General features: G+C 42.6%; 1 protein-coding gene across 2 annotated transcripts; it reads right to left on the bottom strand.

Moving 5' to 3' along the window:
- Nucleotides 1-587: 587 nt before the first annotated feature.
- On the bottom strand, nucleotides 588-3634 carry LOC132396022 (uncharacterized). 2 transcript variants are annotated; one of them, XR_009512838.1, is made up of 3 exons: nucleotides 3440-3634; nucleotides 949-3161; nucleotides 588-670 (listed from the first exon to the last, which is right to left on the bottom strand). XR_009512838.1 is itself a non-coding variant. In XM_059973365.1 (2 exons), exon 2 carries the CDS (start codon nucleotides 2992-2994, stop codon nucleotides 1273-1275), a length of 1722 nt encoding a protein of 573 aa, XP_059829348.1. In that variant the 5' UTR covers nucleotides 2995-3161; nucleotides 3440-3634; the 3' UTR covers nucleotides 595-1272. The 2 variants fall into 2 exon arrangements, 1 of the variants encoding a protein (XP_059829348.1); XM_059973365.1 differs by having other exon boundaries at nucleotides 595-3161.
- Between the last annotated feature and the right edge of the window lie 20709 nt (nucleotides 3635-24343).

The raw sequence follows: 24343 nt of genomic DNA, 5'->3' as shown, positions 1-24343 counted from the left end.
TGTTTTATTTATTCACTATCTACATGTCTGTGATTACCTTTTATACATTACTAAAGGATACTTGATGGATTCTTTTATCAATATACTCAGCTTTAATGTGAACAGTCTAAATAACCCTGTTAAACAAAATAAGATTTTCTCTTATATCAGCAAACTTAAAACTCATATAATCTTTCTCCAAGAAACCTATATTCGTAAAGATGACGTTTCACATTCTTTTAAAGGATGGAAGGGTATACATTTTCACTCACTGTTCAAATCCAGATCAAGAGGCATCTCTATCCTGTTTGATCAGAATGTATCCTTTATTCAACATAATGTAATTTCTGATACAAATGGGCACTTTGTTATTGTTTCAGGTAGTCTTGAGAATAAACTAATGGTATTTGCAAATGTATATGCTCCAAATTCAGATGACTCCTTGTTCTTTGAACGTCTTTTCTCTTTTTTGCCTGTTTTGATTCGGTACTCCTCAGTGATGGGTGGAGATTTTAATTTTTGGCTTGACCCTATACTAGACCGCTCTTCAAGTAAAACCCCTTGTCACGTTCTCCTTCGGGTGTAACGAAACGCCGAATTTAACGTCCGGATAAACCACAGCCAATGCAAACCAGATCGCAGTAAGATTAACCATTTACTGTTCACTCTTCACATTAACATATGGTGAAAACTGTTGATAAAACAATACAAGATTGATACAGTATTTGTTCCTTCCTTAATATCACATTTCAAGTGTAAATACTTGCAAAGGTGACTATAACTACATTACACTAAGGTGCAGTATACAGGGAGAGTTTACCTGCTCCATTGACTACTTTAAATACACTTCCATGCAAACTATCCGCGACTCTTTAACTAACGAAAGCGTAAGCATTATCTACCGTCGTTACCTCTAACAGGATCAGCATTAATATCTTAGTTCAATATATCGATTATCTATTAACTTACAGCGTTGCTCTCACTGTGATTTCTCATGCCTGCAAAACTGCTTGTGCTCAGGTGAGCCTCGTGGAAAGCCCCCACCCTCGCGCTAATTTCAAACCGGTGTTTTCCCACAAGACGCGGCGAAACTGGATGTGACGTCATCGCATGCCGATATATTTTACATGCAATGAATACACTTTAAACACTTCTAATTCTAACTAGAAAATACTATTGAATGAATTACTAAGCGAAAATATTATAAACTAAATAACTGTCGTAAAGACAGCACACTCCCCGCTTGACCTTCGTAAGGTCACAATGAGCAGAGTACAAAACTTAGTCTCTTAATCAGTCATTGGGTAGAAGTAGAATAACTTCTGTAACTGGCCCTTGGTAAATTTTCACATCGCCTTGGTCGGTAGTCTTCAATTCGATCTTCCTGACATGTCCATCCTCGATAGGGAATGTAACAGTGATTCTGGCCGTTGGCCAGCTGTTGCGAGCGACTTGCTTGCCCCTGAGCAGGACTAAGTCTTCAACTTGAAGATTCCTTCGGGGTTCTGTCCACTTTTGTCTCTGTTGCAACAAAGGTAGATATTTTTGTCTCCAGCGAGGCCAGAACTGATTTGCCAGAGCCTGGACTTGTCTCCATTGCTTTGTGTACAAATCCTTGTCTGAGAAGTCTCCTGGTGGAGGAGGTGCTCCTGCCTTCTGCGTAAGGAGCGTTGATGGCGAAAGTATAAAGGGGTTTTCTGGGTCAGAAGACACAGGTAGGAATGATTGTGCGTTTATAATGGCTGTGACCTCTGCCATTAGGGTGCACAGTACCTCGTGGGCCAATCGGGTGCGTTGCTGTATCTCAGGTTTCCTTTTCCAGGTTTTCCGTAAGGACGTGAACCGTTTGACTGCCTGCTCTTTGTTATCTGGTGAGCGCTGGCGTGGTTCTCTGATTGGCAATGGGGCAACCCCATTATTTGCTTCATCTCTGAAGACCTTGGTGTCTTTGGGTTTTAAAGAAATGGTATCTTGAGCTGATTGTGCAAGTTTGTTTCCGTGCTCGGTTTGAACGAAAACTGACTGACCTAGCGTCTCGTCGGTTACTTTACGCTTGGTAATGTCTTGTTGTGCTTCTTTAGGGTACACCTCAGTGAGGCAGATCTCGGAACAAGAACGGCTTGACTGAGTTTGACCGCAAACTTCTGTACAGTTCGAGCTGACAATTGTTGTCCTGGAGTGAACCTCTCCCTCCCCGCCGTCCTGTTGTGGGGGTGAAGGAGCGTTGTCGGTTCTTTCATTCTTGACTTCATCACGGAGCCGTGAGGGTAAATTTCCTTCCTCGTATGGATGTGATGCAATCGTGACTCTCTGAGGTTCCTCGTAGCTGGGGAAGTTATCGAATACGTATGGAGAGGGGAGACGAGCCTGCCTGTCTATTTGATATTGTACATAGTCGCTTGTGCGTTCCAGTCTGGTCCTTTCTAAAGTAGATCTTGCTGCGGTCAGATCACGCGACCCTTCAGCTTCTTCTATGTACTTTGCTTCCGCCATGGCAGCAGCTTCTTCTCTTTCTAGCTGCAGCACTTGCAACTCTGTCGATATTTTTGCCATTTCCAACTGGGTTTCGGCTTCTCGGGCGGCCGCTTTCCTTTGTCTGGCGGCCTTTTCCTTCTGGATTTCGGCTTCTCTGGCGGCCCTTTCGGCTTCCCTGGCGGCCCTTTCTTTCTGGATTTCGGCTTCTCTGGCGGCCCTTTCTTTCTGGATTTCGGCTTCTCTGGCGGCCCTTTCTTTCTGGATTTCGGCTTCTCTGGTGGCCAGTTTCATTTTCAAAACTGCTTCTTGTCTGGCGTAATGCAGTCGCACCTTGGCGGCTTCTGCCTTGGCTCTTGCCTGTGCGGACTTACTTGATGTCGTTCTACTGCCCTTGTCGCTGGGCGCCATCGACTTGATCCCGGATCGAGCTGACATTGCAGCACTTGGAACACCTGATAACGCCCGGGTGGGCTTACTTGATGTCGGTTTACTGCCCTTGTCGCTGGGCGGCGTCGACTTGATGCTGGATTGAGCTGACATTGCAGCACTTGAAACACCTGATAATGCCGCTTTTTCACTGTCACGTTCTCCTTCGGGTGTAACGAAACGCCGAATTTAACGTCCGGATAAACCACAGCCAATGCAAACCAGATCGCAGTAAGATTAACCATTTACTGTTCACTCTTCACATTAACATATGGTGAAAACTGTTGATAAAACAATACAAGATTGATACAGTATTTGTTCCTTCCTTAATATCACATTTCAAGTGTAAATACTTGCAAAGGTGACTATAACTACATTACACTAAGGTGCAGTATACAGGGAGAGTTTACCTGCTCCATTGACTACTTTAAATACACTTCCATGCAAACTATCCGCGACTCTTTAACTAACGAAAGCATAAACATTATCTACCGTCGTTACCTCTAACAGGATCAGCATTAATATCTTAGTTCAATATATCGATTATCTATTAACTTACAGCGTTGCTCTCACTGTGATTTCTCATGCCTGCAAAACTGCTTGTGCTCAGGTGAGCCTCGTGGAAAGCCCCCACCCTTGCGCTAATTTCAAACCGGTGTTTTCCCACAAGACGCGGCGAAACTGGATGTGACGTCATCGCATGCCGATATATTTTACATGCAATGAATACACTTTAAACACTTCTAATTCTAACTAGAAAATACTATTGAATGAATTACTAAGCGAAAATATTATAAACTAAATAACTGTCGTAAAGACAGCACACCCCTGTCACTAATAAATTAGTCCCACTTTTTAAATCTTTTCTATTTCAATGTGGTATTCTCGACGTGTGACGTCTTTTACACCCCCAAGAAAAGGAATATTCATATTTCTCTCAGGTTCATCATATGTACTCTTGGATTGACTACATTTTTTATAGATAGAAACTTGCTTCCACTGGTACGATCCTGTGATTATAAGGAGATTGCTTTGTCTGATCATGCACCTATGCTTCTGGCTTTAAGATTACCTGTTTATTCTGTATCAAATAGAAGTTGGCATTTCAACTTATCATTGTTATCGGATAAAAAATTTCTAAACTTTTAGGAAAATCATATTACTTTTTTCTTTAAAGAAAATTTTAAAGGAGATACTGCTGATACTATTGTCTGGGATACTTTTAAAGCATATATTCATGGACACTCTACCTATATAAAGAAGATAGCTGACAAAGAAAAGTCTGACTTAGCAGCGATATTAAAAGATCTTGATTGAAAGTATGCCCTATCTCCAGATCCAAGTATATATAATAAGCGGATTGAAATCCAATCCAAGTATAATCTTCTGCTGACTTACCCAATTGAAGACAGCTGTTGAAAGATAAAACTCAATTTTACATTCATGTGGATAGAACAGGTAGTTTATTAGCCAATCGCTTAAAATCTTTTACAGTTAATTGTCAAATCACAGGAATTTTTAAAGATAATGGTACTAAGATATCCGACCATTCTGAAATTAATGAAGTATTTAAAGACTTTTACCTTAAGTTGTATCAGTCTGACTCTTCTTCATATGATATCTATTTGAATGCTTTTTTCAGTAATATCAACATTCATACATTGTCTGCTGATAGCCTGATACAGTTAGACCAGTTGATTTCTAATGCAGAAGTGGCTGAGGCTATACGTGCTTTTCATTCTGGTAAGACTCCAGGACCTGATGGTTTTCCTGGGGAGTTTTATAAAACTTTCACTACATTACTTACACCTTATTTATCCTCTGTTTTATCAGAGTCCTTTAAATCAGGTAACCCCCCTCAATCTTTTTATGAAGCTTGTATTTCTCTTATTCTTAAAAAAATCCAGCTGAATGATGTTTATACAATTTCTTTATTAAATATTGATGCAAAAATTTTATCAAAAATCTTAGCTCGAAGACTTGAAAATATTCTACCATCTATTATATCACATGACCAAACAGGATGTATTAAAAATTGTTACTCACATTTTAATATATGTCAGTTATTGAATGTGATATATTCACCATCCAAAAAAATATCAGAGTGTGTATTATCCTTAGATGCAGAAAAAGCCTTTGATAGGATTGAGTGGAATTATCTTTTTAAGACCTTAGAAAAGTTTAATTTTGGGCCTAATTTTATTGGTTGGGTTAAATTAATTTACATGTCTCCTACCACTCAGGTTATTACTAACTCTCAAATTTCTAAGCCCTTTAAATTACAGCGAGGAACTAGACAAGGTTGCCCTCTTAGTCCTTTACTTTTTGCTTTAGCTATAGAACCTTTAGCAATAGCATTTCGAGAATCTAAGGACATTTCTGGTATACTAAGGGAAGGTATGACTCATAAAATTTCATTATACGCTGATGATATTTTACTTTTTATCTCCAACACTGAAACTTCTTTACCTTCGGTTCTTTCTTTAATTTCCCAGTTTAGTTATTTTTCAGGATATAAGCTGAATTTACATAAAAGAGAGCCATCTCCTTTAAATGACCTAATGTCATCAAATGTCAAATTTCCGTTCCAAGTTGTTACAAGTCAATTTACATATCTCGGTGTAGCAATTACTAAAAGCTACAAGAATTTATTTAAAGAAAACTTAAACCCTTTATTGAATTATGTAAAAAAGATGCTTTCTAAATAGTCTCTTTCTTTATCCCTAACTGGCTGAATTAATTAAATTAAAATGAAGATTCTTCCTAAATTTTTATATCTTTTTCAGGCTTTACCTATTTTTAATCCTAAGACCAACTTTGATTCTTTAGATTCAATTTTAACATTTTATATTTGGAATAATAAACAAGCTCATTTAAGTAAAGTTTACCTACAAAGAAACAAAGAGATGGGTGGATTAGCCCTACCCAATTTTAGGTTTTACTACTGGGCTGCCAACATAAGGAATATTACTTTTTGGTTCTATTATATTTATCGTAAAGATTGCCCATTATGGGTCTCCTTAGAAGTTAATTCTGTAAATATTCTTCTGTTGTCTCTCTTCTTGGATTATACTCCTCTTTTTCAGCAAATAAAACAACAGATAATATCATTGTTAAGCAAAGTTTAAGGATCTGGTCTATATCTAGAAAATTTTTTGGGTTAGCGAATTTTTCATTACCATCTCCCATTCTCCTTAATTTTTTTTTTTATCCCTTCCATGACTGACAAAGTCTTTAAGGATTGGGATGAACTAGGTATTAAGTGTTTTTAGGACCTGTTTATCTCAGGGTCTTTTGCTTAATTTGACCAATTGTCAACTAAATTTGCATTGCCAATAACACATTTTTACAGATACTTTCAAATTAGAGATTTCTTATGTTTCCAATTACTTTTCCTATAGGTTCTGATAAAAATTTACTGGACAATCTTTTAAATTCAAAACCTTTTGTTAATGGCTCTATTACTGGTATCTTTAACTTGTTGATTGATTCTAGACAAGACCTTTTAGATAAAATAATAAAAGCTTGGGAGGATGAACTAAGTCGTCAGATTTCTGAAGATGGAATAAAATTCTTAAACGGGTTAATAAATCATCTTTCTGTGCTCATCATTCTCTTCTACAATTTAAAGTGGTTCATAGAGCTCACATTTCTAAACAGAAGCTGTCCAGTTTTTATCTGAACGTTTCTCCACTTTGTACTAAATGCAACTCTGCTGATGCCTCTTAATTCATATGTTTTGGTTTTGCCCTAAAATTGAAAAGTTTTGGCGGGAAGTATTCCATACCTTCTCACAACTTTTTAGGGTCCAATTTGACCCAAATCCTCTTACTGCCTTGTTTGGTATTATTGCAGATGAAGATATAACTTTAAATATTCATAACCTACAGGTTTTAGTTTTTACCACTCTTTTAGCAAAAAGAGCAATCTTGCTTAAATGGAAGGAGTCTACCCCCCTACACATCTTCAATGGTTACGTCTTTATTATGTCTTATTTAAATTTAGAGAAGATCTGCTGCTCACTTTTAAATTCAAGATAATCTTTTTATGATATCTGGGGACCCTTCCTAAATTACTTTTCCTATTTATAAAGCTTAACAGTGCACAGACTTTTATGTATATTTCTATCTTCCCTTCTTAAGCGAATTTATTTTCTTTTCTAATTATCCATTATCATCCATCAGCTTTTTTCTTTGGTAGTTGGTAGGGGGTTGACTTTTTTATATATAAAAAATTTCTTTTATGATGTAAGACCTATCTTTAAATTTTTGATTACACAGTGGTATACGTTTATGTGATATGCTATAACATTTTGATCAGTTTTATTACAATATATGAATGTACACACCTTATGTTGAGATGGTACTATGCATTGCACTCTGTAAATCTTGTTTTTTTTTTCTGGATAAAATTACTAAAAAGAAAAGAAACTGCAATATCCCAGTTCACCGAGAAAATCAAATTAATAAAGACAGCCTTGGGGTGAGAGAGCAGAAATGTGGAGAATAGTCAGCATATCAGACAGTAACCATGGAGAAAGGAACAGGGAATCTTCTCAGCCTGAGGGATTTGTGGTTTCTCCCTTTCGGGAAAAGGCCATTCTGGATTAGGTGTTGTGAAATAAACTGGATTTGGTTTGGGAGTTTGAGGTAAAGAAACCTTTGGAAGCAGGGTTCATAATATGATTGAATTCACCCTGAGGTTTCGGAGGAAAAATACAAGAAAATGATGTATGGAGATTACAGTGGAATAAAGGGAATTTGCAGAGGGATGAGAGGGGAGCTGGCTAAAGTTGTTTGGAAGGAGACACTAGCAGAAATGCAATGGATGAAATTTCTAGAAGCAATTCAAAAGGTGCAGGATAGATTCATCCCAGAGTGGAAGAAGCATTCTCAAGGTGGGTGGGGTGTAATGAGATAACCAGGACTGACAAGGAAAGTAAAAAACAGAAAATCCAAAGAGAGAGCATATAATGCAGCAAAAACTAGAGGGAAGTTAGAGGATTGGGAATATTTCAAAAACTAACAGAAGGCATCTGAAAAAGCTGTAAGGAGAGTAAAGATGAAATTTGAGGATAAGCTATACAAGAATATACAAATTATACCAACAGATTTTTTCAAATATACAGAGCCAAAGAGAGGCAAGAGTGGATATCAGACTGCTGGAAAATAATGCAGGAGAGGTAGTAATGGGGGACACAGAAATGGCAGGTGAACTGTATCTGTATTTTACATCAGTTTTCACTGTGGACGACACAAGAGAGTCGGGGACTAGCAGTGAGTGTAGTTGCTGTTAGTAAGGAGAAGGTGATGGGAAGTGGAAAGGTTTGAATGTAGATAAGTCACTGAAACCTGATGAACTGCAGCCCAGGCTCTGAAAGGGGTTCCTGAAGAGACTGTGGAGGAATCAGTAGTCATCTTTGAAGAAACTCAAGATTCTAGATTGGTTCTGAAGGACTGGAAATTGCAAATGCCACTTCATACACCCATTCTCCCAAACTGTCTCAGTTCTTCTGCAGATTCCCTGCTTCCTCAAAACTACATATCTTCATCCTATCATCATATCATCCATAAAACTGGCCACAAAGCCATCAATTCCATCTTCCAAATCTTTGGCATATAATGTGAATAAAAAACAGTTCCAATATCGATCCCTGTGTAACACCATTAGTCACCCATAGACAGCCAGGATAAGCCCCATCTCTTCCTGCTCTTTGCCTCCTGCCAGTCAGCCAATCTTCTATCTGTGCTAGTAACTCTCCTGTAATACCCTGGGCTAGTAACTTGTTTAGCAGTTTCATCTGTGGCTCCTTGTCAAAGGCCTTCTGAAAATCCACGTGAACAAAATCCACTGACTCTGCTTTGTCTTTCCAGCCTGCTATTTATCAAAGAATTCCAACAGAGTTTTCAGGTAAAATTTCCCCTTCAGGAAACCATGCTGACTTTGGCCTATTTGGTCATGTGCCTCCAAGTGTATAGAAACCATATCCTAATCAATGGAGTCTAGCATTTTCCCAACCACTGACCTCGGGCTAATTCACTAAAAATTTCTTTTGCCTCCCTTCCCCTCTTAACTCCCCAGAAAATTGTTCACTGATATCAGGGACTCTGTTTAAATACACCTTTCCCCACCTCGGGACCTCCCGAGTGTTTTCCAACAAAAGACTGGAGTGAGGTGACCTCTCATTGCCTCTGATGTGCACATCGGGGAGACACATAAAGAACGGTGAATTCACAGTGAATAGAGCAACATATACCACCTGTGTGTTGATATTAAATTGACAGCAGTGTGTGTACCTGTGGTGTGAGAGACGTGGGATTATCTCCTGTCGGGACACAGGTTGTGGTCGTTCTTTGTGGATCCAGAGCCAAGAGGAATGTGTTGATGATCGATGATTTACCAGTTTGCACCATGCTGAAGAGCAGGATGTTTATACAGTCTACACAGCCCTGAGGGAGGTTGTAGTTACACAATTTGTTCCTCAACGTGCTCAGATTCCTGACAAAGACCAGGGAGACAGACCATTAGCTATCTGGCTGAAACGGGTTAATAAAATCATCACATTGATCTCTGCCTGCTTGATCTCTTCCAGTTTCTCTCGTGACCGATCCGTGAGCGAACTTGGTCAGGATGATCAAAGTAAAGCAGGAACCGATAAGGAATTTTACAATGAGACTGCATTCATTCCGATTTTACTATTCGTCCAGATTCAGCGACTCCACCCAGGGCGGACACATTAACTCACAAAAAGAGCCCTTCCTGTTTACACTACAATCGTCCACGAACAGGAAACATGACGGGACTTTCCGCCGGGAAAATTCTGTCACATTGTCCACCAGGGAATGTTGCGGACCTCCAGACCCTACATCCCACTGGGTGAATTCCCATTCCTTCACCTTCCCTATGTGTCTATGGACATTGTACTCAGTCTCCTCACGCCCCTCCCCTGTGAATTCCTATTCCTTCACCTTCTCTGTGAGTCTGTGGACATTGTGCTCAGTCTCCTCACGCCCCTCCCCTGTCCAACACGTCGGCTTCATCTTTGCTCCTTCGTCAGCTGATGTTGTCATTGTTTCCCTGTGGTGAACTACATATACCTGTCTGGACAAGACCCTCTGCTGACTGCTCCTGTGGCTCCTCCCACAGACCCCTGTTTAAAGGAGATTGGAGGCACGGCTTCTCCCTCAGTCTCCAGGATGTTGTATGGTGGTCTCTTGTTGCTGACTGCTCTCTTCCAGCGAATAAAAGCCTCTATCTCACCTCACGTCTCCGAGAGTTATTGATGGTGCAACATTCCCATATCACTCAATCCCAGATGGAGGTCCTGCCTTCCCATGGGAAGAGTGATTTCCCAGGGTCATGTGCACTTTGCCTGGGAATGGCTTCAGGAAATGGAGGAGTCACTTCAAATAAGGAGAGAGTGAGGACTGTGGAATTGGACAACTCCAATGACTTTGTTCTTGCCTTTTACTGCAAGGAATGTGAGATTGTTCTCCAACCTACATTTTGTGAACCATCTTGTGAGCAGCTTTTTCTCGAGAATACATGGAGTCATCAAGAGGTACAGTACAGACACCGGCCCTTCAGCCCATCTAGGCTATGCTGTAACTATTTAAACTGCCTACTCCCATTGATCTGCTCCTGGACCATAGCCCTCCATACCCCTACTATTTACATATTGATCCAAACTTCTCCGAAACATTGTAATCTAATTTGCATTCATCACGTGCTGGCAACTCATTCCACACGCTCACAACCCTCTGAGAGAAGAGCTTTCCCCTCATGTTCCCTTCAACTTCTCACCTTTCACCCTGAACCCATGACCTCTGGTTTGTAGTCCCACCCAAACTCAATGGAGAAAGCCTGCTTGCATTTAACCTATATATACCCCTCATAAATTTGTATCCCTCCATCAAATCTCCTCTGTTCTAAAGAATTCTGTCCTAACCTATTCAATTTTCAGTGTAACTCGGGTCCTCCAAATCCAACAACATCCTTGTTAATTTTCACTGTCCTCTCTCAGCATTGTTTATATTATTCCCAGAAGATAGGTGACAAAAACTGCAAACAATACTCCAAAGTAGTCCTCACCTAGATCTTACCCAACTTCAACATTACATCCCACCTCCTGTACTCAATACATTGATTTATGAAGGCCAATGTGCCAAAAGCTTTCTTTATGACCCTATCCACCTGCGATACCACTTTCAATGAATTATAGACCTGTGTTCTCAGATCCCTTTGTTCTACCTTACTGGTTGAGTGAACTCGGCCCTTTCTCCTTGGAGCGGCGGAGGATGAGAGGTGACCTGATAGAGGTGTATAAGATGATGAGAAGCATTGATCGTGTGGATAGTCAGAGGCTTTTTCCCAGGGCTGAAATGGTGAACACGAGAGGGCACAGTTTTAAGGTGCATGAAGGTAGGTGCAGAGGAGATGCCAGGGGTAAGATTTTACACAGAGAGTGGTGAATGTGTGGAACAGGCTACTGGTGACAGTGGTGGAGGTGGATACAATAGGGTCTTTTAAGTGTTACGTACTCCGTAACCGGGTTAACAGACCAGCAGAAATGGAAGGATATGTTGGAGTCTGGAGGTACTGTGACTAAAGGTGTTTATTAGTAAACTAAACAATACAGTATCAAAAATGCAAATATACATATAAAACAGGTTATCAATAATAAACATAGAAGTGTAGGAATAATTATCAACAATAAGAAACAAGCTCTATCAAAGTCTAGGGGTAAATGAATTGTCATAAGAGAATATAGAGTTCAGTTCAGTTCGTGCTGAGATAGTTGTTGTGTTGTAATGTTGGATAGAGAGAGCGAGATGTAAGCAGCTGCAGCAGGAAAACCTTCCGTCGTCTTCTTGTTCCGTCGTACAGTTGTGGTCATCGCTATGACCCTTCCGTTCTTGGCTAGACCGTTCTTCTGTGGTGGGCTCGTCACTCTGGCATGAGTGGACACACTCACAAGTCCCCACCCCCCCGCCATCACACTGTGAGCTTTGTGACCGATCTCCTGATTCAGTCTTCTAAGCCCCGACCTTCCTGAGGGTGCACACCACTCTTTCAGTGTCCACTGGTGTCTGAGAGTATCTCCCCAGATCTGTCTTTTATCCCCACTGACAGGGTATCAGCCAACCATCAACTCAACATGACCATGTCCGTCAAACTAGTCCACTCCCTGCTGTCTCAGCAAGAATGTTAATGAGCAAAGAAGTGTCCTTGCAGCAAAAGGTAAATAATCAGTGAAGAAGCCATAATACATAAATCAGTCTTCTCTCTCTTATCTGTAGCAGATGCTTTTACCTCTCTCTCTCTCATTAGCAGCATAGTTTCCTAGGGGCGGCAGCTCTGGACCCCCATTTCCATCTGGTTTGCTCAGCACACATAACACCCCCACCCGTCAGGGAATTTTCACTGAGTGAAAATTAACTAGTAAGGCACATTACAGAATCTAATATAATACAGAAGTGATCAGTAATCAACAGGGTAACAGGGTTTCAAATTTACACCTGGATAAACAATCAGCAATTACATTGTCAGTCCCCTTTACATGTTGTATTTTAATATCAAATTCTTGTAACAACAGACTCCAACTTAATAACCATCTATTTTTATTCTTCATGTTAGTCAAAAATACCCAGGGGTTGTGATCAGTATAAACTATCAATGTTTCTGTGTCGAACAAATGTAGACCTCAAAATGCTGCAACGCCAGGATAAGTGCCAGTAATCCTTTTTCTACAATGGAGTAATTTCTGTGGTGCACATTGAACTTCCTAGAGAAATACGCCACTGGGTGTACAATTTCATCCCCAGTTTTCTGCAATGGGACTGTCCCTGCAGCCTCGTCACTTGCGTCGGTTGCCAGGGAGAAGAGTTTCGAAAATTCAGGTGCTTTTAACACAGGGTGGTAGCACAGTATGGTTTTCAGCCTCACAAAGGCTACTTGGCAAGGTTTGCTCCACACAAACTTTTCATCCTGCTGCGAGCTTTGTAAGCGGGAGGGCAATATCCGCAAAGTTCTTACAAAACTTCCGATAGTACCCCAACATTCCCAAAAACCTTCTCAGTGCTCTCTGATTTGCTGGGACAGGGACTTCAGAAATAGCCTGTACTTTCGCCTGCACAGGAGCTAGTTGCCCTGTCCTACGACATACCCCAGGTATGTGACCGTGGCATGGCCGAACTCACTTTTGGCGAGGTTCACTGTGAGATTTGCTGCAGACATTCGTTTAAACAGTTCCTCCACAGCCACAATGTGCTCGTCCCACGTATCACTCCAAACCACTAAGTCGTCAATGTAAGCCTCCATGTTCGTTAACTCTTTAATCACTGAGTCAATCATTCTCTGAAATGTCCCTGGAGTGTTTTTCATTCCAAAAGGCAAAACATTATACTCATATAACCCTGATGGAGTGACAAATGCTGAAATTTCTCGAGCCCTGTCAGTCAAAGGAACACACCAGTATCCTTTTAGCAAGTAAATCTTGGTGATGTATCTAGCCTTACCCACTTTATCAATGCAATCATCCACCCTGGATTGCATTCACCCTTCTGTAATCTGTACAGAACCTTACACTACCATCAGGCTTCGGGACAACCACACATGCTAAGGAAGATTCTCGGATAATACCAGCAGCTAGCATATGTTCACTTTCTTTTTCCACTAACTTGCTCTCTTCCAAATTCATCCGATGGGGGGGGGGGGGGTTGCTTAATAGAATGGGCTGAAGTAACAATAACATTATGTGTTGTTCCCTCGCATCTCCTTGGAACATCTGAACATAAATCTGTATGCCGGTTAATTAGCTTTGTCAGCTGCTCCCTTTGTCCAGGCTTCAAATGACTGACCTTATCAGCAAAGTTGTCCAAAATAACAGAGTTCTTGAGTCTGGTGGGCACAATATTTATCTTTTCAAAATGTTCGAGCCCCTCCTTATGTATTCTTACCGCTTCATCTGTTTTCGTGACAGCACCGACTGGCGCGTGTTCAGCATCATGATAACCTTTCAACATATTAACGTGTACTAACTGGCTCGGCTTTCTTCTATCAGGAGTCTGGATCACATAATTCAGAGAGTCTATTTTCTTGATCACTTTGTACGGCCCTTGGAATCTTGCCTGTAGGGGGTTGGTAACTACAGGAAACAGGACCAAAACCTTATCGCCCACCTGAAATTCTTGTTCTCGGGCTTGTTTATCATACCATTGCTTCAGTTTGGTTTGGGAGTCTTTGAGGTTTTTCTTTACAAGGTCGCAAACCTTGTGGAACTTCAACACATAGTCAATCACATTGATATGTACTGTTGTACTAGATCATTTCTCTTTAATAAGGTTAGAGGTCCTCTGGGCCTATGACCAAAAACGAGCTCAAATGGACTGAACCACAGAGATTCCTGAACTGTGTCCTTCACTGCAAGTAACAGAAGTGGTAATACATCATCCCAGTCTCGAGTATTTTCCTGACAATAAGTTTTAATCATGGTCTTTAAAGTCACGTGGAATCTCTCCAATGCCCCTTGAGATTCCGGGTGGTATGCAGAGGCCAGAATTTGTTTAACTCCCATCTGGGTCAACATTTGCTGAAATATACGGGGCGTGAAGGTACTCCCCTGATCTGACTGTATCTGTCTAGGTAACCCTACCGTGGTGAAGAATTTAATGAGGGCCTTTACCACCATGGGAGTTTTCATGTTGCCCAGAGGCACAGCCTCAGGGAATCTAGTTGCAGCACACATCATGGTCATCACGTAATGCCGCCCACTCGCAGTTCTAGGCAGGGACCCACAAAGTCCACAATGATTCGGGAAAAAGGTTCCTCAAAGGCGGGTATCGCTCTAAGGTGTGCATTAGGGATAACGTGATTTGGCTTTCCTACCACCTGACAGGTGTGACACCTTCTACAATAGTCGATAATATCCTTCCTCATATTTGGCCAGTAAAAATCCTTCATAACTCTATCTGCTTTCTTCCTCACTCCCAAGTGTCCACCTGGTGTTATCTTATGGGCCAGGTTCAAAATTTCGTCCCAATAAACCTTCGGAACCACCACCTGGTGTACCACCGTCCAGTCCTCCTGTGTTTTAAAAGAGAGTCCCCATGGGGCGAAGATTCTTACAAGTATATTTACAGGTTAAGTCTATGCGGCGGTCGAGTCTGTCGCTGCGATCTACGTAGCTCCGGTGGTGATTGCACCGGAGACGGTGGTTCTGCTGGCTCTGGCCTGACTTGAGGTGCCAGCCCGTTAGGCATCAGTAATCCCTCATGCGTGTGCGAGGCGCCTGGTATGGGAGTGTCATGAGGAGTCTGTGAAGGGCTTGGTGTGCGCGGTGTCTCGTGGGTATATAGATCGGTGGGTACGTGGTTCATAGTTGCCGTGGAGTTTTCGGGGTAGGGGTCTGGTGCTCCTGTGGGCTCTAGGTCATGGACAGAAACCGTGACCTCCCGCCCATCAGGTAAGACCACGTAGGCATACTGGGGGTTCGCATGAAGTAGGTGAACCCTCTCGACCAGCAGGGAGTGTTTATTGCTCCTCGCATGTTTCCGGAGCAGCACTGGCCCTGGGGATGTCAGCCAAGCCGGTAGGGTGGTCCCAGTGGAAGACTTCCTGGGAAAAGAAAAGAGTCGCACAGACAGTGGATGGAGTGGAGTGCCTCGGGGAGGACCTCCTGCCAGCGAGAAACCGGCAACCCCTTTGACCTAAGGGCTAAGAGTGTGGCCTTCCGCACAGTGGCATTCTCCCTCTTCACCTGTCCATTCCCCTGGGGATTATAGCTCGTGGTCCTACTAGAAGCAATACCCCTAGCCAGCAGGTATTGGCGCAGCTCATCACTCATAAAGGAGGACCCTCTATCACTGTGGATATAGCAGGGATATCCAAACAGAGTGAAGAGCTGGCACAGGGCTTTTATGACGGACGTGGCTGTGGTATTGGGGCAGGGGATGGAAAAGGGGAACCGCGAGTACTCATCAATTATGGTGGAAGGAAGGGGGCCCTTAAAGTTGACACTCAATCGCTCAAAGGGGTGGGTGGCCTTGTTAAATTGTACCTTTTCGGGTTGATAGAAGTGCCGTTTGCACTCAGCGCAGACTTGGCAGTCCCTGGTCATCGTCCTGATTTCCTCAAGGGAGTAAGGCTGGTTCCAGGCTTTCACGAAATGGTAAAATCGGGTGACCCCTGGGTGGCAAAGATCTGCATGGAGGGCATATAGCCGGTTGAGCTGTGCGCTGGCACACGTTCCCCGGGATAGGGCATCAGGGGGCTCATTGATTCTTCCAGGCCGGTACAGGATATCATAGTTGTAGGTGGAGAGTTCTATTCTCCATCTCAAAATTTTATCATTTTTGATTTTGCCCCACTGTTGGCTGCTAAGCATGAACGCAACTGAGCTCTGGTCGGTCAGCAAGGTGAAACTTTTGCCGGCGAGATAGTGCCTCCAGTGCCTAATAGCTTCCACTAAAGCCTGGGCTTCTTTCTCCACCGCGGAGTACTGAATTTCAGGGCCCTGAAGGGTATGAGAGAAGAATGCTACCGGCCTTCCTGCCTGATTGAGGGTAGCAGCCAGCATGAAGTTGAGGCGTCACTCTCTATTTGGAAGGGAATGGTCTCGTCCACCACATGCATCGTTGCTTTGGCAATGTCCCCTTTAATGCAGCTGAAGGCCTCGCGGGCCTTGGCTGAGAGGGGAAATGTGGTGAACTAGACCAGGGGGCGGGCCTTGTCTGCATAGTGAGGGACCCATTGGGCGTAAGAGGAAAAAAAACCTAGGCACCATTTGAGGTCTCTGAGGGTGGTGGGAAGAGGGAGTTCTAACAGGGGACGCATACGGTCGGGATCAGGGCCAATAACCCCGTTCTCCACGACATACCCAAGGATGGCGAGCTGGGTGGTTCCAAACACACGCTTGTCCCTGTTATAGGTAAGGTTAAGAGCTTTGGCCGCTTGGAAAAATTGTTGGAGGTTGTTGCGATCCTGCCAGCCGTGACCGTAGATGGTGATATTACCCAGATATGGGAACGTGGCCTTCAGTTGGCACTGGTCCACCATCCGGCCCATTTCCCTCTGGAAGACAGAGACACCATTCATGATAGCAAAGGGGACGAGCAGGAAGTGATAGAGCCTGCCGCCTGCCTCAAAGGCAGTCCTCCGGGCGGATGGGGAGCTGATGGTAAGCAGATTTTCAGTCTATGGTCGAGTACACCTTGTACTGAGCTACCCGATTGACCATATCCGCGATGCAGGGTAGGGGGTATACAAGCTGTGTGAACCTATTGATGGTCTGGTTATAGTCCATGATCATCCTATTTTTCTGCCCGGTCCAAACAACAACCACCTGGGCCCTCCGAGGACTTGTGCTTGGCTCAATGCTCCCCTCCCTGAGTAGCCGCTGCACCTCTGACTGAATGAAGGCCCTGTCCCCCGCACTGTACCTCCTGCTTTTAGTTGCCACAGGTTTACAGTCGGGGGTCAGGTTGGTGAACAGCGGTCGGGAAGGGATCTTGAGGGTGGAAAGGCTGCAAGTGGCGTCTGTAGCGCAGCTGTTGGCATGGTGCTGGGTGGGAGGTGTGGGTCGGTGTGTGTGTGTGTGGTCAGTAGTGGTGTATATGACGAAGTCCCACAGAACTGAGGATTTCTGACAGTGATTGGTGGGAGGGGCCTGTCATACTCCATTCACACTTTCAGGTGGCTCTGGAAGTCGAGCCCCAATAGCACAGGTACACACAGTTGAGGCGTGACCAGTAACGCAAAGTCCCGATATTCTGTGCCCTGCACCACCAACGTCACTACACAACCCCCCCAATGTCCGTGGAATGCGATCCAGAAGCCATGATGACCCTCTGGCTTACCGGCCGTGTCACGAGTCCGCAGCGTTGCACCGTGTCCGGGTGAATAAAACTCTCAGTGCTGCCCGTGTCAAACAGGCAGCTAGCCCTGTGCCCCTCCACCAGGATGTCCGTCATTGACCTTGCGAGCTGGTGTGGAGCACTCTGGTCAAAGGTCATGGAGGCCAGAGATGCATCGCCGTCTTTGTGCCTGGTAAGCACCCATGGGTCGGAGGCAGGGCGAATTGGTGCTGACAAAGATGGCTGCCCCCATGCCTCGCACGTGGCACTGCTCGACCCTGCTCGTGGTTTGGACATACAGGCCTTGGTGAAGTGGCCCTTCTTTCCTCAGCTGGAGCAAGTAGCTTCTCGGGCTGGGCAGCGTTTTCAGGGGTGCTTTTCGAGTCTGCAGAAGTAACACTGCGCAGACTTGCAACTGGCAGCAGCCGTGGTTGACTCGCCGGTGGGTTGCGGGGTCTGCAGCATCTATGAGGCCGGTGGGAGATTGCGCGCCTGGACAGTGTTAGCGTTGTGCAGAGCGGCCTCCAGTGTGTCGGCCAGCTCGATCGCTGAATGAAAGGTAAGATTGGCATGTTCCAGCAGCCGCTGGCACACGTACACTGACCTGATCCCCGTAACGAAAGCGTCTCTTACTAGCAGCTCCACACACTGTTCCGCCATCAGTCCCCTGCAGTCACAGGCCCGCACGAGTGTCTGTAGGGCCTGGACAAACTCAGCGCTTGACTCTTCGGCCTGCTGCTGCCGTGTCGTTAAGCAATGTCTTGCGTAGATGGTGTTCACCGGCCACCGCTATTGCCTTTTGAGGGCATCCATCACGCCCTGGTAGTCCGTTTGGTCCCTGATCATGGAGTAGACCCTTGCACTGACTCTGGAGAGGAGAACCCTGCACATCGTGCCAGGATCGGTCATATGAATCTCCTCCAGGTACGATTCGAAGCATGCTAGCCAGAGTTCGAAAGCATTGTTAGCTTCCTGGGATTGAGGGTCGAGATCCAATCTGTCGGGTCGTAAAATGCTCTCCATGTTTTAAAATTGCTGCTAATAAAATCGATGCACCATCAATAACTCTCGGAGGCAGGAAGTGAACGATAGGCTTTTATTAGCAGCAAAAAGGGAGCATGACATCTCGGAGACTGAGGGAGCAGCAGTGCCCCCATCGCCCTGATACAGGGGTCTGTGGGAGGAGCCACAGGAGCAGTCAGCAGAGGGGTGTGTCCAGACAGGTATACATAGTTTACCACAGGGTTAGGGCGTACTCGTCTGCCAACTTGGCAGTCACAGACAGAATCTCTGCCTCCTTCTCATCTAGATAGGTCCACATACCTTCAGGGACACAACCTTTAAACTGCTCAGTCAGCATTAGATGTAGCAGTTTGTCAAAATGTCCAGTGACCCCTTTTGAGGCACACCAACGCTCACAATACATTTGCATCTCATGGGCAAACTCTAAATGTGTGCAGTTCCACGGTTTTCTCAAATTCCGGAACTTCTGTCGGTATGGCTCTGGAACCAACTCGTAACTCCTCAGTATAGCCTTTTTTACTGCATCATAATCTTTAGACTCCTCCATAGATAATGCCAAAGAAGCTTGCTGAGCCTTCCCCTTAAGTAAACTCTGTAACAGAACAGCCCACTTCCTCTTAGGCCAGTCCTGATTCATAGCAACTTTCTCAAAATGGAGGAAGTACCTATCGACATCTATCTCCTCGAATGGGGGTATCAATTTAACCAACTGACCAATCTTGAACCCCTTGTAAGGGTCTGCTTCCTAGTCCTCTCCCCTCAATGCCTTTGACCTTTCTTTTTCCAGCTCTCTCTCTCTCCCTTTCTTCCCTCTGCCTTTCAGCTTCTTCCCACTCCAGCTTCCTTACCTGGAGCTCTTGCTCGCTTTTCTTTTCCTCCTCAGCCAACCTTAAGTTTTTCCAACTGAAGCTGGAGCTCACCCCCGTCTGTTTTATCTCAGGGAACAGCTCCAACACCTCTACCGGGAACACGTTCTGGGATACATAATAGGCGGCTATTGCTCTCTGTAACGCCAACTTCTGCATCGTCAGTTTAACCGCCGAGAGTTTCAACCATCTCGCTATACTCAACAATTCCAACCTTCCAGCATCCTCTAATGCCTCTGAAGTTGGTCCCTTTATAAATTTTTCAATCTCCATCTCTGCTGGTTTCCGTTCTGGTTTTCCATGCAACCAGATCAGATAATGGAATTCTACCCCAATTCACTGGCCCCCCCAATTTGGTAATCAAATCCCGGAGACGAGGCCCTAATGTGTTACTTACCCCGTAACTGGGTTAACAGACCAGCAGAAATGGAATGATACGTTGGAGTCTGGTGGTACTGTAACTAAAGGTGTTTATTAGTGAACTAAGCAATACAGTATCAAAAATACAAATATACATATAAAACAGGTTAGCAATAATAAAAACATAGAAGTGTAGGAATAATAATCAACAATAAGAAACAAGCTCTATCAAAGTCTAGGGGTAAATAAATTGTCATAAGGGAATATAGAGTTCAGTTCAGTTCGTGCTGAGGTAGTTGTTGTGTTGCAATGTTGGAGAAAGAGAGAGAGAGAGATAGTGAGATGTGAGCAGCTGCAGCCAGCAAACCTTCTGTTGTTTTCTTGTTCCGTCGTACCGTTGTGGTCATCGGTTATGACCCATCCGTTCTTGGCTAGACCGTTCTTCTGCAATGGGCTTGTCACTCTGGCATGAGTGGACACACACACAAACCCCCACCGGCCCTGCCGTCACACTGTATTCAAGAAAGGGAGTAGAGATAGCCAAGGAAACTATAGACTAGTGCGTCTTACTTCAGTGGTTGGTAAGTCGATAAAGAAGATCTTGAGTACCAGGATTTACAAACATTTGGAGAGGCATAATATGATTTGGAATAGTCAGCATGGCTTTGTCAAAGGCTGGTTGTGCCTTATGAGCCTGATTGAATTTTTTAAGGACGTGACTAAACATTGATGAAGGTAGAGCTGTAGAAGTAGGGTATATGGATTTTGGCAAGGCATTTAATGAGGTACCCCATACTAGGCTTATTGAAAAAGTAAGGAGGCATGGGATCCAAGGGGACATTATTTTATGGATCAAGAACTGGCTTGCCTACAGAAGGCAAAGAGTGGTTGTAGATGGGTCATATTCTGCATGGAGGCCGGTGACCAGTGGTGTGCCTCAGGGATCTGTTCTGGGACCCCTACTCTTTATGATTTTTATAAATGACCTGGATGAGGAAGTGGAGGGATGGGTGAGTAAATTTGCTGATGACACAAAGGTTGGGGGTGTTATGGTTAGTGTGGAGGGCTGTCACAGGTTACAACGGGACATTTTTTTTTGAAAACTTTTTTTATTGTTTTTAAATGATTACAGAGTGAGTATGGAAAAAAATGTATATAACCCCCCCTCCCCTTAACCCCTCCCCCCTAACTTCCCTATAGGAAAAAAAGAGATAGAAAGAAAGAAAAAAAAAAGAAAGAGTGCCTGGCTGTTGGAAGATCTCCACATGCTCCATGGAGTTTGTAATAACTTTAGTATATATATATATCTTTCCCCAGGTAACCAATTGTTTCATCTTCAGAGCACCTATATATTTAGTCCTGTCTTTTGTAAATAAGGGCACCAAATTTTCAGAAATGTTTAATATTTATCTCTTAAATTATAAGTAATTTTTTCTAATGGAATACAGCCATAAATTTCTTTCTTCCAACAATCTATACTTAAATATCTATCTGATTTCCAAGAAACTGCAATAGCCTTTTTGGCTACTGCCAATGCAACTTTTATGAATTCTTTCTGATATTTATTTAGTTTGAGTTTTGGTTTTATCCCTTCAATAGTTCTATGTCCGTTAAATGAGTTTCTTGTAAGAAAGCTATATCTATTTTCATTTTTTTAATATATGTTAAAATTCTTTTTCTTTTTACCGGTCCATTAAGCACATTAACATTAAAACTTAAAAAATTCAATAAATCAGTCATTGTTTTTAATTATGTTACTCCAATCTATAATAATGCCTAATCTTTCAACTTCCGTGGTATCCTGGGAAATCTTTTTAGAAGTCTCCATGTTGCTATGTGTGTCTCCACCAACCATCCAGGCAAAAGAATAGAAGAAAAATAGAGTATAAAGAAAAAAACAAAATACCCCCCTACTAATGTTGTGAAAGAAAAAAAACACAACATTACCCCCCTCTATTGTACGGGTCATGGCAATCACCGTGATTACACACGTGAATCCCGTAGTAACCGATTCAAAGCTCCCCAGCCCCCCGCAACATAAAAAGTATATATATAAGAAAAGAAAAAACATACTATTCTCAATTAATATTTCTAAAATTTTACTTTTCTCCCTTGTATCATCCTTAAATGTCCATCAGCTCCATTCGTTATCTCTGTCTTTGTCTTTAACCATTACGTTTAGAAGTCTCTACGTTTAATTAGCGAAGAGATGGGAGTTTTTGTGTGAACACCTCCGCATCTCAATAATCGGAAAAAATTCTTTTTCCCTCCTACAAAAAAATTATCAGTGTTGCTGGGTGACGCATTAAAAATTTATAACCTTTTTCCCATAAGACTTTTTTAGCTGAATTAAATTCTTTCTTTCTCTTCAAAAGGTTATAACTTATATCAGGATAAAAAAGAACTGCTTTCCCTGCTATCATCAATGGCCCGTTTCTCTTTCTGGCACATTGGGCAGCCGCTCTCAGAATCTTTTCTTTATCCTGGTATCTTAAACATCTTATCAAAATTGATCGCGGATTTTGATCATCTTGAGATCTTCGCCTTAAGACTCTGTGCACCCTTTCAGTCTCAATTGAAGTTTTTTCTCCCATTTCCAATTTTTCAGGGATCCATTTTTGAAAAAAAAAATATTGGGTCTTCTCCTTCGGTATCTTCCTTAAGTCCAACCATCTTAATATTATTGTGTCTACTAAAATTTTCAAGGTCGATTTTTTCCATGAGTTGTTTTCTTTCTGATGTCCAGGCATTATTATCATCTTCCATTTCCATCATTCTTCCATCCATATCTTCCATTCTAATTTCCAAATCTGTAATTTTCTTTTCCATTTTTTCCTGTTTCTTTGTCATTTTATCAACCATAGTCTCCATATTTATTATTTTTTCTTTAATTACTTTTTGGTTACTTTTATTACTTTTAATGCATTTAATTTTTCTAATTTATGTATTATTTGCCTCAAAGTCTTTTTTGTATTTTCAGAGGAACTTTCATCTCCTTCTTCATCTGATTTTTCCAGAGAATCTGACTCTCTCTCAGATTCACTTTCACTTTCGATTTCAGTCGCAGCTGAGATTTTTAGTTCTGGTTTCTCTCGTTTGCGCATGCTCGTTCCTTTACACTTGCACAATTCTCGTTGACCTTTTCCTTTAGAAATGGCCGATGCTGCCGCAGTTTCCTGTTCTGTTTCGCCGGTGATGTATTGTACCTGAGTCTGTGGTTCCTCGGTAGAAGTAGGCCTTAAGTCTGTTCCAACTTGAGCTGTCTTCACGGTAGTAGTTTTCTTCATCCTCTGTTTATAAGGCATAGCTTAAAACAATCCGGAGTAGTTTATAAGTAACCTTAAGAAAGTATTGACTAACTTTTCTTAACTTAAACATTAATTTATTGATTTTTTTACGGGAGGGCTTGGTTCCAGCGTCTCGATCCTACGTCATCACGTGACGTCCCCCTACAACGGGAGATTGATAGGATGCAAAACTGGACTGATAAGTGGCAGATGGAGTTCAACCCAGATAAACGTGAGGTGATTCATTTTGGTGGGTCAAATATGATTTCCTGGTGGTGGCTGGAGTAGCAGCAATCTCCCGTTGCTCCAACTCTAATTATCTTACTATTCTCAACCTGACTTGAAACTTCTTTTTTAAATGTGTTATTTTTTCATTATGGCTACATCAAGGGGTGGCAGAGGTACTAAAAAGGATGATTCCCCTGTTTCTTTGGATTCTGTTATGGATTTACTGCAGTCATACACGAGAAGCCTCTGAGAAGTTTCAACAATGCAGCTCTGAATTTAAACAAATAGATGGTAAATTGAATTCTAGTCAGCAAATTCTTAATGAACACGATAAGCGTATAAAAAAATAATGAAGCAATGTTGTCTCTGGAAATGGAAATGGATGATCTGCAAAAGCTTTGTGAAAAGCAATTGAAGTCCAATGAAAAGTTAACACAGGAGATTATCAACATATAAAATAGAAGTAGAAGGAACAACCTACGTTCTGGGTCTCGAAGAATTAATCAAATTCTTTGAAAACTTTCTGCAAGAATTATTTCCAGAAATTTTAGTGTCTTTGCCTATAATTGATAAAGTTCACAGTTTTCCCGTGTTTAGACCTGCTAACAGACATAGACCAAGATCAGTAATAATTTGTTTTCATGAATTTAAAACGAAGGAAATGTTAGTACATGAATCTCGTCAAAGCGATATGATTGATTATCATGGCGGCAAGATTAGAATTGGTGATGATTACCCAGCTGAGGTTATGCAGGAATGTGCTAAGTTCAGAGAAGTTATGTCTGAGTTTTTAAACAAGGGTTTCAAGCCCTCCCTTCGCTACCCAGCTCGTCTCAGAATCACACTT

Source organism: Hypanus sabinus, chromosome 1 (assembly GCF_030144855.1).
Source record: "Hypanus sabinus isolate sHypSab1 chromosome 1, sHypSab1.hap1, whole genome shotgun sequence".
Classification (NCBI taxonomy): domain Eukaryota; kingdom Metazoa; phylum Chordata; class Chondrichthyes; order Myliobatiformes; family Dasyatidae; genus Hypanus; species Hypanus sabinus.
The sequence above is the reverse complement of the archived record's forward strand: the minus strand, read 5'-3'. Positions and strand labels throughout refer to the sequence as shown.

Bases quoted from the DNA above. Each gene is read 5' to 3' on its own strand.
- LOC132396022 (XM_059973365.1), bottom strand. From the start codon at position 2,994: ATGTCAGCTCAATCCAGCATCAAGTCGACGCCGCCCAGCGACAAGGGC.